A 15396-nucleotide genomic window follows, 5' to 3' on the forward strand; every position below is an offset into this window, starting at 1 on the left:
GATGAGCTTACAGCCTGCTCTTAAAAAACAAAACAAAACAAATTAGGTTCTAGTCTTGTCATGCACAAAAGTTGTATCTATGGTATGGAATTAAAATAGAATGTTTTAATTATATGACTGTAAATTGATGTGTCCTGTTAGTGTTGTTATTGTTTTACGAGTATGATTATAGCTGCAAACATGGAGGAACAAGCTATACTCATACAAAGTACTTCTGTTTTAACTTACTTACTGGTTCTGTATTTTGAGAGAAAGTAAGTATAGAAATACGATTCTTAATAGAGCACATAGCTTTGTAAATGATTTGGCATTTAAGTGCCTGCAGTATTAGAGTCCAGGTTAGATTTATTTGTGCAGTGGGATAGGCCTTTGATTTGAAGCCTTTACCGAAAAGGTTAATAGCTGATAGAGAGGTGTAGGATTCTTTCTGTGTTTAGTATTAGAACTAGTATGAGACAAAGCAGCTCCTTCCCAGGGAGCACGTTTCTTTTGGTTCCCAATCTATTCTAATCAACTCTGGGATGAGCCTTTGTTATTGGATGAATTGTTCCTTTTGTGGCTGAGCATCTAAATACTATATATTAAACAGTTGCACTGCTAACGCTGTTGCTTTCAGCTGTGAATTGCACAACAGCCTCTTTTTTTCTAGCAAAGCGCGTAGTACATCATGCTGACTTTGTTCTTCATCTAGTTCCATAAGTTTTCTTATTTTTTGACTACTACATATGTCACCAAGAAAATGCATGCATATATGATTTCCCTCAGTATGATCCATTGTTCTCATAGAAATAAATATTTCTGTCTGTAGGTGTGTTTAAGAAATAACCCCCTCTATCATGCTGGCGCAGTTGCTTTTTCAATCAGTGCTGGAATTCCTAAAGTGGGTGTGTTAATGGAATCTGTTTGGAACATGAATGACAGCTGTCGATTTCAGCTTCGGTCACCCGAGAGCTTGAAAAACATGGAGAAAGCTAGCAAAACTACTGAGGCAAAGTAAGTGTTGAACACACACGCATACACACAGAACATTTATTTGATACCCTCTTGAATTGGTGATTGATTAAAAATTGAAAAGAAGGTCAGGTTTTTATCAGTTTGAACTTTTTTCCTTCTTTATAAGATTCTAACTTTCTTGTAAACTCTTCTAAATGTGCAGAAATACTCACTGCAGGAAAGGCATCTCAGTTGTGTGAAACCATTACGGAAATGTGAAATGCAGAAGGAATATTAAATGAAGACTTTCTTGCAGTGTTTCATAAAGTTTCCAAAATTTTATATTTGAATAACTGAAAATGGTTTTGTTATTGAACTGTTTTCAAGCCCTTCTTCATGGTATTGAGAGACCTATTTCAGCCCCTTCATAGTTTGAAAAAAAAATCATTGGATTGACAATTGCCATTTAAATGTTTCTTAAAACAGATTTAAACCATTTCAAGAAAAGCTTGAAAAAGTTTAGCGGTTCTAGAGTTTCAGGTTACTGTATAAAGCTAATAAGTCTTCCTGTCTTCAAATGAAGTGCATCTAAGGATGTTTATTTTCTGTAATATTGTATCTATGCTCAGTTAATGTTATAAAGCTACGCCCTGATTAAGGGATCAGATGTATAGCCTTGTCAGTTAGGATGGTTGTTTGCAAGTATGGAGTTATTTCATTAAAATATTACTAAAGGAATGTGGCTGGGACACACTGACACTTTGTCCATTGTCATGGAAAGATTTCACCTTTTTCTTTCTTCATTGTAAGTAACACCTTTTTTTCTAGACCTGAAAGTAAACAGGAACCAGTGAAAACTGAGATGGGTCCTCCGCCATCCCCAGCTTCCACTTGTAGTGATGCATCTTCGATAGCGAGCAGTGCATCAATGCCATATAGTAAGTAATGTGTAGCTCATAGTAACATAAAATATTTGTGTAGATAAGAAGTTTTCAGAAAAGGCAGTTCTACAAAAATTCTGTACTAATTTCAGAATCCTTTTCGGTCGTTCAGTCTGAACTGCAATATATGTAAAGGCTTTTGTAATAGACTTTAGATAATCAATGAATTGTCAGTGTTAAATTTAAATGTATTGGTATAAGCAGTGACTACCTGATGTAAGGTGTATCTAAGCAAGCATAACACTTAGTTCTCAGAATCAAAAGTATCTTTCAGGAGGTGATCGAGAGGAGGTCTGAAGATAAAGCTGTTTATGTTTAATTGCAATGTAATACTGTGTTCTTTACAGCCCAGAAGTGGAACTTGTTTTGGAAAATTCCTTTTAAGATTAAGCTGTTCTTGCACAGCTTGCCTTGCAGGTGAACTTCAGTGCGTAAAGCAATAGTTCATCATCTATTACATAAAATGTCTAAAATTAGACATTCTTTACTAACATACAAAACCAGTGAGAGAAGTTTTATAGTACAAGTTGTACTTAAAAACCTAAAGGGCTTCATTAGAATTCATGTAACTGACCTCTTAAGCATTTTTTGCTCCGTTTAAACCCATATATTTTTAAGGATTAATTACAACGCCATCACTTGAAGAAATCTTCTCTCTGCTCCTGTTTCTTCTAATTATTCACATACTCAGTTTTAAAAAGCGTTCACCTAGAGAATCAAATGGCCTCATTCAGTGACTGAGAATCTCTTGTGCTCAGATCTGCAGTACTAATTAATTTAACTAGTAGAGTCCTTTGCTACTGATTTCTTCTCTTTGCAGTTCTTTCAACTGTAATTTTTCACTGACGATAACTTTGCTTGGGATTTTGAACTAGTGTTTGAAGTTAACTTCACAGTTAGCTTAGAAGTTCTCTTCTTACTTTAAATATGTTGATAATATTAATTATAATATATACTCAATTCAAGAGATTAAAAGTTCTTGTCAGTGTTAATTTAGCCATGTTATGTATTTAAATTTGATCCCAAGTGTACTACAGTTACTGTTCAGATAATGTCTTTGCAGCAAATCTAACTGTATCGCAATTGCTATTAGCCCAAATAGCTATTTTCTGGCTCATTTGCTACTCCTCTAGAAGTTTACCAAAAAATCCATATGTAGTGGACAAGCAGACTTTTTGTAAGGGTGATATAAAGCACTGTAGCAGCGCTGAATGCAGGGTCTTACAGCATCAGCCTTTTTACTTACAGCATGAATATCTGAGCCCTGCCAAAACAATTTCTTGTATTCTAATTATTTCGCTTAAATGTCCTTAAAAATTGCTTTGTTTATCAGATAGGCTTTATTAGTGCTAATTTCAAAGAAAAACAGGAAAGTGGCCCGGTACACCGTTAGGTAGCTCTGACTTCTAAAGGCAGATTCTTGTTAAACTCTTGTTAGTTTCTAGATTTGACAGTTGATAATCTTTTTTGGGTGAAAGGTTTGGTGTTTACTGAACATTGCATTTTGATGCTTTGATTAAATATTTCAAGTCTGTTTTTTGGTAATAACTTTTTTGACTCAGAGCGACGACGATCTACTCCTGCCCCAAAAGAGGAGGAGAAAGTGAATGAAGAGCAGTGGTCTCTGAGGGAAGTTGTGTTTGTGGAAGACGTTAAGAATGTTCCTGTTGGCAAGGTTTGTCTAAAATGCGCTGTCCCACCATCTTTGGGGAGGGAGAAAAAAAAGTTTTTCCTTTTAGATAAGCTAATTGTTATAAGAATCATAGTTTTGGGGATGCTTGAGGATGTTTCTGACTAGTACGACTTTTGCTGCATTTTTATTTGTCCATAATACAATGATAGTAATAGACTGAATGTGTTGTGAATAAAACTGTGTAGTGAATGACCACTATATTAAGAAAAGCAGATGTGGTTTTATCCAAAAGATTTTTTTTTTTGATGACTTGAGCAATAGCTCCCACGTGTCCAGTCAGATTGTGAAGAGTAACACGTGTTGTGACTGACTTTTACATACACATCAGCTGAACGTTTGGGTGAATCTCATGTTCTGGTAACCAAAGAACAGAAATGTTTTGATTAGAAATGACATGCTTCATTAATGTGACTATAAAGTTATTTGATTTAGTACTCCAGAAAAACTGTTTATTTGGTCCTTGTAGTTTTTTCATTTTCTCTTTAGCTCTGTTCTGATTAAGGGTGCTATAGAGGAAAATACTCCGCTTCTCCTCTGGCATTGTTGTGCGATGTTAGGAGGGATTAGGTCATCTAGACAGTTCTCTGCTATGCTTTTCAAAAATAAGAGCAACAGGAAAGCCAATAAAGGTTGGATTGCTTTCTACTTGATTCATAGAAGATCAAAAAAAAAAGTTACCAGAAAAAGAAATAAGTGTCCAACAGAAGGCAGTTGGATTTAGTCAGTTATTTTACCTGCATCCCTAATGGATTTACTTGTGCAGGAGTGGAATATTTGCTTTGAGAAGTATCTTTGAAAGGAGGAGACCCACAATGAATTTTCATTATCAAGTTTAGGTCATGTCTGCAAAAGGGAGTATGGAGCAACTTAATTCATTGAAACACTTCAGTTTCTGTAAATGAGGTTTTGAGATCTAGTTGAAGTCACTGAAACCATTGTTTGCCTCTCATATCAGCTTTGGGAAAGCCCCTGTTGTCCTTATCTGTCCTTCCTGCTTTAAATCCTGAGATTTTCAGGACAGAGACCGTTTCGCTATTTCTGTATACAGTTGTAAAGGTGTCTGTGCGCTGTGTCAAGAACTACTATAATAAATATAGAAGGGCTTGAATTTTTATATGTTGATATTTTCACTGAAGTGGTAAAACCAATAAGCGGTCTGTCTTCTGAATAGAGTTATTGGTGCTGAGTCTATTCTACATCAGTCGTTTATGGCAAAGATGCTTTTTTTTCTTCATAAAGCATGCTGTCCTTTTCCAGTGATGTACATGGTCATTCACTTTTTTCCTTTTACAGTTTTGTAACACTTTATCTTTAGAGTTCAGATAAGAAATAAAAAATGTATTTTCCCTGGTCTGCTGATGCTGTGTCTTGAGATGGAATATGGTGATTCTGGAGAGGGAAGGATTCTACAGATTACCAGTGGGTCTGTCGTGGTTTAACCTGGCAGGCAGCCAAATACCACGCAGCCGCTCACTCACTCCTCCCCATCCCCAGCGGGACGGGGAGAGAATCGGAAGGGTAGGAGTGAGAAAAACTCGTGGGTTGAGATAAAGACAGTTTAATAGAACAGAAAAGGGAGAATAATAATGATAATGATAGAATATACAAAATGAGTGATGCACAATGCAATTGCTCACCACCTGCGCTTGACCGATAATCAAGTAGCGATCGGTACTTCCTGGATCACGCCTACCGTTCATATACTGAGCATGACGTCACATGGTATGGAATACCCCATTAGCCAGCTGGGCTGGCTGTCCTGATTATGTTCCCTCCCATCTTGTGTACCTAGCTCAGTCAGTAGGCACGGGAGCTGTCCTTGGACTAGGAGGGCACTTAGCAACAACTGAAAACATCAGTGTGTTATCAACATTCTCCTCATACTAAATCCAAAACACAGCACTAGGAAGAAATTTAACCCTATCCCAGCTGAAGCCGGGACAGGGTCCAAACAGGTTTGCTTCTGAAAGGCTGAAGTGCTGGTAGTCAACTTTTTTATTTTTAGAGGCTACTCAGCCTATCGTTAATGTGATTTTACATGAACAACGGTAAGAGGGAACAGGGGAGGAGAAGTGGGTCTCACGACCTGCCTCCACTTCCTTTTGAGGAAGGGACTTCAGCTGAATGTTTTCTGCCAATCAGTGTGCTTTGGCATTGTGGTTTAAAGGAGTGTGGCAATGGGTTGATAGTAAGGGTAAAGGAGATAACAAGTATGTTCATCTTTCAGTTTATCAATTCATTTTTTTCTTCCATTAAGAAGAAAGATCGGATTTCATTATCCTATAGTTGAAAATGCTATAAAAAGGTATTTTGCTTTTGGAAAAAAATCTTTAAACTTCCATTTTGTTGCTTGCTTTTTTCATTCATTTGATTCAGTTCTTTTAATTTAGTCCTAATAAGGCAAACATTGTATACATAGTTCTGTAAAATGCTTGTTTCTAATTGATGAAACTTTTGCATTAGCAATATGAACAGTGTAAGTACGTTAGTTCTATAAGCTAAAATGTCTAAATCCTTTAAGCTCTTGCATTTTATTTTTGTTAATGTGTTTTTCAATGAATTCAGACTTATATAATTTCAATTAAAGAGGAATGTTGATGTTGCTTATTTACCTTGTTTAGTGCCAGCCCATTATACCACATCTCTTTGGAGCTTTGGAGCTTTCTATGTACAATTGCTATCAAGTGTTTCACTTGAGCTCCTGGTTGCTTGCTACATCAATGGATAGTGTTTTCTTTCTGTGTAACAGCCAATAGCCGTAGTAGTAACTCTTTAACTAAAGAACTTTGAAGAGGTTGAATTCACCCTTTGAAGAGGTGAATTTCTTCTCAACCAAATCTTAATAAACATATTTTCCACTTTTTAAAGATACTTGATTTTCTTCTTGAACCACAAAATGGTAAAGAAAAGACTATTTGGCATGTGGACTCTGAAAGAGTCACCATAGAGTTCCAGCACTTTAAAAACTGTCAGCATTTCTTTGAACACATGAAAAGTGATGTAAGTGAAAAGTGATGTAGGTGATAGCACTAAGAACAGACAGAAAGCATGTAGAAGAAAACTTTTAGTTGTGGAGACAGGATATGTTAAATATTTGAGGACTGTGCCTTTTCTTAAGGTGTGTTTCTTCCCCCCAACCCCCCATTATAAATTTGAAACTTCATAAACAAGATTTCGTATGCCCTGCTAGACATTGACTATTTAGAATCTTCTGTTTTCAGAAGCAGCCCAAATTTACAAAGCTTTTGTAGCAACATTTAGTCATTAAAAAAAAACAACAAAAAAATATTCTACATGTCAGTCTAGAAGCTGTTGTTGAACCACCGGTATGTGATTTCAGGCTTACAAGTTAGTCTGATTACCTTAAAACCATCTAAATGTACCTTGATTAAATTTTTTGACCAAATCAAATTTTTGTCTAGAGTGTTGTCTTGCAAGTCTCAACAGAAATTTGTCTTTGTATAGTCTAGATCAGAGTTAATGTTCGTGAATCTTCCATCTTTTGACTAGGTCTGAATTTTGAAATTTTTGGGTAGTAGTCTTACAGCCATCGGCGATGCTCTACTATTAGAACTAGGAACTCTGCTACTAGAGTGAAGTTTCGGCATATGGGGAGCACGTGCTCTGACTCTATCCACAATAATCTTTGTTACAAAAAATCTGCTAATACTTTCATGTTTGTCAATATATCCTTTTCTCTAGCACGCTTGATAGGCTGCACCTAGCTAGAGAAATTGGGAGAAAACATGAAAATGCCTGGATTTTTATTACCTACAATATCTTGAAAATTTGAGAGATGTTTTTTATTGTCAGGGACATTTTAGATAAAGTTGATTACATCTAGATCTTTAATATTGCTTTGTAAGCACTTTCTGTGTAGAAAGTATTGAGAAATTGGGGCCTAATCAAGATTCACAGTTGCTTGTATCTAACTTTGATCAAGACTGAGAATATACCGAGATCTTATTTCTACACAAAATTAAAACATTGTCTGTCCTTCCCCCTGCCCCCTTCCCTCTTAGTTTTGTTTTCCTTTTGAGAAAATTACGCTCTCAACTGGAAACTCAGAGGGCCTTGCTGTTTGGTGATAGCATAAGATGTTTCTATATCAAGGAAACCTATTTTGACAGTTCTGATTAGATATGCATGGCAGCAACTCTTTAGAGTGGCTTACAGTCTCAGAAATGACTGTGTCAGTGTGGGGTTGAATAACTTCCATTTCCTTGGGGGGCAGAGAGGGACACAGATGCATGAAGTATGTCTGGATAGACTTGTCGTATCCTTCAGTTCTAAGGGACTGAGTGGAGAACTTTATCATCGAGTGTAAGGAACAGGTAATACACCCATAAACCAACACTTCTTTTTTCCACTATGCACAGTCATCTTGAGGAATGAGCACTAAGACTCTGCAACAGAGGCTTTAAAAATTTTTAGATTGGGCCAAAAAAAAAAAAAGAGTGATTTTCCTGTTTCTCGTAGTATAAGAGCTAATGGGCACTTAAAGAAGTAAGAGGCTCAGTGTAGGTGGTTTTTTTTGAATTGTTAGCTAATGTTTGGAATTCATTGCCACAAGAATAGCGTTTATTTCCAAAAGTGATTGGACAAATTAATAAGAGAAGGCTATTAAACGTGAAGTTGTCCTGCTGTTTCTAGTAGGTGGAAGCTGGAAAGAGAGCAGGGAAATATCAGTAGGAGCCTCTCTAGTCGGTTGGTGTTGGTTCCTGTTGGCCATAGGATGTTGGAACTTTGATCTGATTCAGGATGCCTATGAAGTCATTAAGAAATCCAAGTTTTTAAGATTTCAGTAATTTTAGCAAAACAACAAGGCTGATGACCAAGAGCTGTAGAATTTTATCACTTATTATAAACATTTTTCTTTTCTTGATAAAGGTCTGGTTTATTTTGAAGCAAATCAACCTAAACAGTTTCTATTCAAAGCTTTTGGTAAAACTGTAATGTGTTCTGCTTGTAGGTGCTAAAAGTGGATGGTGCTTACGTTGCTGTGAAATTTCCAGGCACCTCCAGTAATGCAAACTGTCAGAGCAGTTCTAATTCAGATCCTGATCCTTCTTCTCTTCTCCAAGACTGTAGACTGCTCAGAATAGATGAACTGCAGGTATGCCTTTGTGAAACATGGAGAAAACAATCAGTATTTTGAAATTTCAGCACTGTGTGCTTAATTGCATCTTAAAATTTTATGTATGTTTTCAGGTTGTAAAAACTGGTGGAACTCCAAAAGTTCCTGACTGTTTTCAAAGGACACCTAAAAAGCTGTGTATTCCTGAAAAAACAGAGATCCTAGCAGTAAATGTAGATTCAAAAGGTAAGTAGGACTTAGTTAAGATACTCTGTTGGATCCTTTATTACCTATCTCTCTTCCTAGTGGAAAACAACTACTGTCAAACTAACATAAACAGTTGTTTCCATTGAGATTACTAATTCCTAAAAAGTGCTTTAGTTAGGAGTTCTTTTACTGGATGCATCAGTAAAAGACATTAACTTTTTTCTTCGTGTATCTTTGAAGGAGTGCATGCTGTTCTGAAAACTGGGAACTGGGTTCGATACTGCATATTTGACCTTGCCACAGGAAAGGCTGAACAGGAAAATAATTTCCCTACTAGCAGCATTGCATTCCTGGGTCAGAATGAGAGAAGTGTTGCTATTTTTACAGCTGGACAGGTTTGTGATTTTGTATCTCAATCATTCAACCTCACTGCGCTTCACTTCCATCATCTTTGAATGGGATGGTACAGCCTTTTGTAAGGCATTTCCAAAGACTGGCAAAGAAATAGTTCTTCAAATGGGTTAAGAAAGACTTGCTGCTACCATTAATATTTTGAAGGTGCGAGGGGAAGAGCAATATAACTGACTTAAGCACTTTTAATAACCTTACTCAAATTCTACCTTGAATAAAAAGTAGAAAAGGGGGAAACAAACTTGACAGAGTAGTTCCTGTTAGTGTAAACTGGTTATCTAGCTATATTTTGGAATTGGGTCAGATGAAAATCCACTCTTGAGAATAAATGGAAATGTTAACAAAAAAAATCTGTATTTGATACTAAAAGTGATATATTGAGGTTTTGTGCAACTCTTTCTACTATCCAATGTTAAGTATCTTATTTTATCTGATTATGCAGCTTGATTACATTGTGCAGGCATCCAGGAGGAGGGCTGAGAAAAAATACCAAAACCATTTTAGTAACTTCCACAAACACAATATACTTTGCTTAGGATAGTTGAAGGAAACATTTTTGGCAAAAGAACTGGATTTGAATGTTTCATTTCAATATATTCAACTTTCTTTGCAGCATTTAACTAATCTAAAAGTATAGGTACTATGTGTTTCATTGGTAATGTTTCGTAATGAATGTGTATATATATAAAGAAGATACTTTTAATAGTATTTACTACGTTAAGCACATTTCAGGCTTTTGAGGAAAGGAATCTGAAATCTTATGCTGCGCCACTTGTAATGACAGGAGACAATGGCGTAAATGAGAATTTTAGGTAAACTGTTGTCGTTGGCAGTCAAGCAGAACTGGATAATATTTTGGGAAGGATAATATTTGTAAATTGTGGAGACTTAATGATAAAACTTTTTTCCCAAATGTAGGAATCTCCTATTATTCTTAGAGATGGAAATGGTACAATCTATCCAATGGCAAAAGATTGTATGGGTGGGATACGAGACCCTGACTGGCTTGATCTTCCACCTATTAGTAGTCTTGGAATGGGTGTTCATTCCTTAACAAATCTTCCTGCTAACTCGACCATCAAAAAGAAAGCTGCTATTATCATTATGGCTGTTGAGGTAAAATATTTTCTTTACTATAGAATTATGTGCTTTTTTTTCCTCTTGCTTTTATAAAGTTATGCTTAAAGCAGCTTCGTGTTTAGATACTGATTTGTATTTTCCCTATTTCAAATAAACTAATTCAAGAGAAGATTCTCTTAGAAACATGAAAGCACGAACAAATTTACGTAGTAAAGTGAAAGATCCATTTTGGGGGTGCATGGCTTCTGTAACAGGCTTTTAACTAGTAATATTTTTTTAGGTATTACTTTTAAAACTGTTACCTTTTTATGTTTACTACCAGTATACAATTTTATTTGTTTTATGGGTGCATACTTTTTCTGAGGGATCCAACAACTTGTTTTCTTGTGAATGCAATACTCTCTTTTTTTTTTTTTTTAAATCTTGTTTTTGCACCATACATTAGGAAATTATGAGAGTCAAGCGAAGATTTTTTCACTTGAATCGCCTCTAAAGTTCTGTACTCATCTGTGGTGCTGTATGAACAGTTCTGCTGTGAATTTATATGTCATACTTGTATAAACCTGTCAGTGATTTGGTGCAGTTTAGTTAGATCTGCTGTGTACTATGCTGCCACCAGGAGGTATTGTGTACCTGTTACACTGAGATTGATTTCACAGTGGAGTATTCCATCACTGTGGAAAAGCTTGTTACGTAGGGGTGAGCCTTCCAGGCCTTCAATAGCTTGTATTCATTCACTTCTCAGTGTGTATATCGCTTGTTTAAAACATATGTAAGAGCTAGTTAATATAGACCGCTTAGTTTTTTCAGTTGTACCACTTTTCCCATATTACATATATCCATGAAATAGAACTAACATATCTTAAGAACCCAGCTATGAATTCAAAGGCATATTTTTGTGAGCCTGATAGCTTCTGCTGCTTAAGCCTCTCCTTTCCTTTAACTTGTCTCTGCCTGAATGCATGCTGTTTTCTGTTTTTAACAGTTTTCTGTTTTTAACAGCTATAATTGAGGTGATGCGCATTCTCAACAGTTCCTGCGCTGGCTTCCAGCCAATGTCCTAGATTTAGACCTTTCTATTAATTTCAAAACCGGAAAACTAGAATTACTTAGGAAACTTGTATGTCTGTCTTTTGTATTTTAAATTGTTAAAATGTTTTATTCTTTTGAGTACAGAAACAAACTTTAATGCAGCACATTCTCCGATGTGACTACGAGGCTTGCAGACAATACCTGATGAATCTTGAACAAGCAGTTGTCTTGGATCAGAATCCACAAATGCTGCAGACGTTCCTTGGCCATAGATGTGATGGAAATCGCAATATTCTGCATGCTTGTGTGTCTGTATGCTTTCCAACCAGCAACAAAGAAACAAAAGAGGAAGAGGGTGAGCTCAACAATATAATGAAAATACTTTGAAAATAAACTTTTAATGCATTTTCAAGAACATTTGAAATAAAGGCTGCATTCTTCATATAAGGGTATCTTAAAATTTAGCACCTAAAATGTGTCCTAGCCTTTCAAAGGTGCTGAGACAACATTTTTATTACTCTCATAAGGATTTATAAGAATTCAATAGTTAAGAATACTGAGCTGGTTTTATTGATTGTAAAAGACAAACTTTTCACATCCACATGTTAATTTTAGATGAAAGCAAGTGTTTTTCCACCTTCATATCACTAGTATCCCCATTATATCACTAGTAAACTTTTAAGAGAAATGGTATTTAATATTTTTCGAGTGTTATAGTATATGTTAATGCCTCCAATAAGAAATGCTACTTGCAGTTGACATGTATTAAGAAATGTGAAAGAATGACCTTCTGTTAATGCCAGTTACTGACACCATTTAAAAATGTCTATTAAAGACTGTTATGTAGAAAGTATGTTAACAGAACAAGGTTGCTAAGTCAAGCACTCAAAAATTAGGAAATGCCAGAATTAAGTTTACCCATGTGCTATACATGGGTATGCATTGTGAAATGGTCTTTAATTACACCGTCATACTATTTTTTCCACAGGACTACCTCATTCAGTGCACAAGATGGACGGTGCTCACCGAATGGGTAGCTATTCAATATTTCTTTTTATCCTCATCATTCAGTGTGTGGCCCCATTCCTTACTTATTGCACACCATACAAACCCTGCACTGAATAATGAATGAACTTCCTTGTGGGATTTTTGTATGGTGCTGTCATTGAATTTTAGTCATTTATAGACCTTAATTGTTCCTCATATCCCTATTTATAAAATGGGGGTAATGCTGCAGCTTTCTCATCTCTTGAAGGTATTATAGCTTGAAGTTTTTCTGTATTCAAAGCTATTAACTAATTGTGAGGGTTCTGTTTGAGAAGCCTAGGGCCTGATCTCATTTTTTTTGAGTAGGTGTTATTTCAAAACACTTTATTCTAGAGCTGGATTAATAGTAGTTTTAGTTGTTCTGTGAATGTTAATTATTTCTGTGGGTGAGGCACTTTTTAGGTGTCCCGAATTGAGTAAAATGTATCACGATCATCTGTAAAAACGTGTTTCACAAAGTTCTGTGTGCTGTTAGATGTGACAGAAATAGGTTCCAGTTCTCCAAAGTGATGTTCAGTGGCATTAAACACAAGACAATGCTTCCCCCTCTCCTTGCCAAGCTGTTGCTGCCTTACTACACGCCTTCCAAATGTTGCAGCAAACAAGGCATGAACAGCTTGCTCATTGCACAACCCTTCATCTTTAGTGTGTCGTCCATCCTGTGCACTGATTGAGGCAGGGGTCTTGTTGGGGGGGGTGGGGGAACAAAAAAACCCAAAACAAACAAACAAAACCCAACTATGTAACTGAAGATTGTTATACTATAAGCACACAAGAAAGCTGAAATAAGGATGCATGGGCAAACTTAATCCGACTTCTCCTAACTTGAGTGCTTGTCTTTGCAACCTTGATATTTTTTCAGTAACTTCATTTGGATGTAATTTAACTTTCTAAAAAATGAAAAATGTGAACTTGATAGACTTTTAACACCCCTCTGCCTCTCTCTTTCCCCTCACAAAAATTGTTTTAAAAGGGGATTCATATCTTTAGATTCAAATCACATTCACCTTCCACTGTAACTGTTAACGATGGATATTAGGACAAGCTTATTTTCTGTGCATCATCTGGAGGTCAGTGGTGACTAATGTTACTGTCTGTAAGTTATACAGCCATCTGTTAAACTGTAAAAGAAGTTTGATTTAGGAGTAAAGGCTTCAATTCCAGACTCCAGATATGATGTTCCTTAACAATTACAGAACATACTGCCCCTTCCCAGCCTGTACCTGTTGAGATCCTTCACTCTTCTTCATATAGATTCCTCCTTAAGTAATGGAAAGGGAATATTGAGGGCAGGGCTAAGCTTTTTTTGTTCTCAGATCCTATGTCTAGTTTCGCCATAGCTCCTGCAGCATTGGATAAATGAATTACAGGAAAAGTGGCCCCAGACATGCAAAGCTGGAGGAAGGCTGCTCTGTTTCTCTGTGATTTGATATCTCCTCAGTCTTGCCAATAGAAAGGATCTTGGAAAAGACAGGTCCAAAAGAAATGTCCAAAGCATGTGAAATCATTAAAGAGTTATGATACTAAATTTCAGATAACTTTACTGGTACAGATAACTGATACAGATAACACCTACAAACTGAGTTTTTTCTAGAGGATTGGAACAGATTTCATTAGACAACAGAACAGCAAATTACCCTTAGAGCCAGGACATTTACAATTGATGGGTCTCCAAAAATGAATACTAACTTCATAAGTGGAACAACAAAAATTCAGTTGCAGTTTACTGTGGGACTAAGGGTAGGTGAAATCTCTCTGTTGCAGAGAACGGTTGTATTGCTTTGTATTGCTTGAGGGATCACTCTCAAGAGCTGTGACCCCCTGTGTGAGGGGTTCAGAAGTACTATGTGATGGGTCATGAGTTAAGAGAACTAGTGGATCTTAGGAGTACAGCACAAATACAATGGCAATTTACTTACAACTACAGGTCAACTAGTCTAGAACTAGGGGCACAAGATAGTGTGCATTCTAAGTGCTTGATAGTTGTCTGCTGTGGGTAATAGGTGATTTTTGTCTAAGAAACCTGCACATGCTTAAGAACAAGCAAAACCTAAGATCTTTGCTACTTCAGGTAATGATGAGTAGAAAGATCTAAAGAATAAACATACTATAAAAGCTGACAAACACCATCAAATTACCTTATTCTATGAACTCAAAGTTAAAGGTATTAATAGTACATTCTTGTTTAAAAAAGGGGAAAGAAAGACGGGAGAAAGAAAGAAGGGGGGAAAAAAGGGAAGGGGGAAAAAAAAAAAAGGAATTATCCAGGTCTTAGCACTTAGTCAGTGGAGAAAATATGCATGCAGAGGATGGTGACTATCAGTTTGAAAAGTCTTTAAATGGAAAGTGAGCACTAGCCAATAACAACTTTGAGACATGTCCTGAAAGAACAATCAGAGTCACTTTAAGGACATTTTTTTCTTTTTTCAGAAATACACCTTTTCCTTCTAGTTGGTACCAAAAATTGTCTTTCACTCTGTTGAAAGGAAAATTGCCCCTCTCCTGGCCTCTATCATGCTGAAAGTGGCTTCTCTTTCAGTTCTTTCTGGGTCCATGGCTGTAGTGATTCATAATTTGGTATGTAGTGGCTATGCGATCTTTAATTGTCAGTAGCTCCTTAAAGAAGCAATGACTGTTACTCTGTGCCAACCTTGTACAGCTGACTTTACTGCTTTATCTGTGTATTTTATCTTGCAGATAAATAAATCTACATTGATTCAGGTGCCTGCTTCAAGTTGTACTGTAACTGTACAACTAGGCAATTTTTATATTCTGTATAGCACTTGGCACAATTTGGTCCTTGTTATGACTAGGACCTTTAGGTGTTATGGTGCTTAGGGTTTTAGATGTTAGAAGAAACGCTCATTCTTTCTGATGTAAACTGATTGTGCCACCTTATTATATTCATAACATAGTTATTTTTCCTAAGCATGCTCCTAAGTAGAGTGTATATCTTACAAACCCACAACTTTGCA

General features: G+C 36.3%; 1 protein-coding gene across 18 annotated transcripts in view; it reads left to right on the forward strand.

Annotated features, from left to right (window-relative positions):
* The window catches only part of UBR5 (ubiquitin protein ligase E3 component n-recognin 5), an 89611-nt gene that overhangs the window by 44058 nt on the left and 30157 nt on the right, over positions 1 to 15396 (forward strand). For 14 of the 18 annotated variants that reach the window (XM_075141337.1, XM_075141319.1, XM_075141322.1 and 11 more), the window contains 9 exons: positions 809 to 993; positions 1762 to 1871; positions 3437 to 3549; positions 8540 to 8683; positions 8779 to 8890; positions 9092 to 9246; positions 10181 to 10378; positions 11519 to 11729; positions 12363 to 12407. In XM_075141337.1, coding sequence (XP_074997438.1) covers positions 809 to 993; positions 1762 to 1871; positions 3437 to 3549; positions 8540 to 8683; positions 8779 to 8890; positions 9092 to 9246; positions 10181 to 10378; positions 11519 to 11729; positions 12363 to 12407 — 1273 coding nt within the window. The remainder of the gene's footprint in view (positions 1 to 808; positions 994 to 1761; positions 1872 to 3436; positions 3550 to 8539; positions 8684 to 8778; positions 8891 to 9091; positions 9247 to 10180; positions 10379 to 11518; positions 11730 to 12362; positions 12408 to 15396) is intronic. The other 4 variants (XM_075141323.1, XM_075141324.1, XM_075141334.1 and 1 more) reach the window with 1 other exon arrangement.

The sequence above is a fragment of the Calonectris borealis genome, chromosome 2 (genome assembly GCF_964195595.1).
Source record: "Calonectris borealis chromosome 2, bCalBor7.hap1.2, whole genome shotgun sequence".
Taxonomy (NCBI): domain Eukaryota; kingdom Metazoa; phylum Chordata; class Aves; order Procellariiformes; family Procellariidae; genus Calonectris; species Calonectris borealis.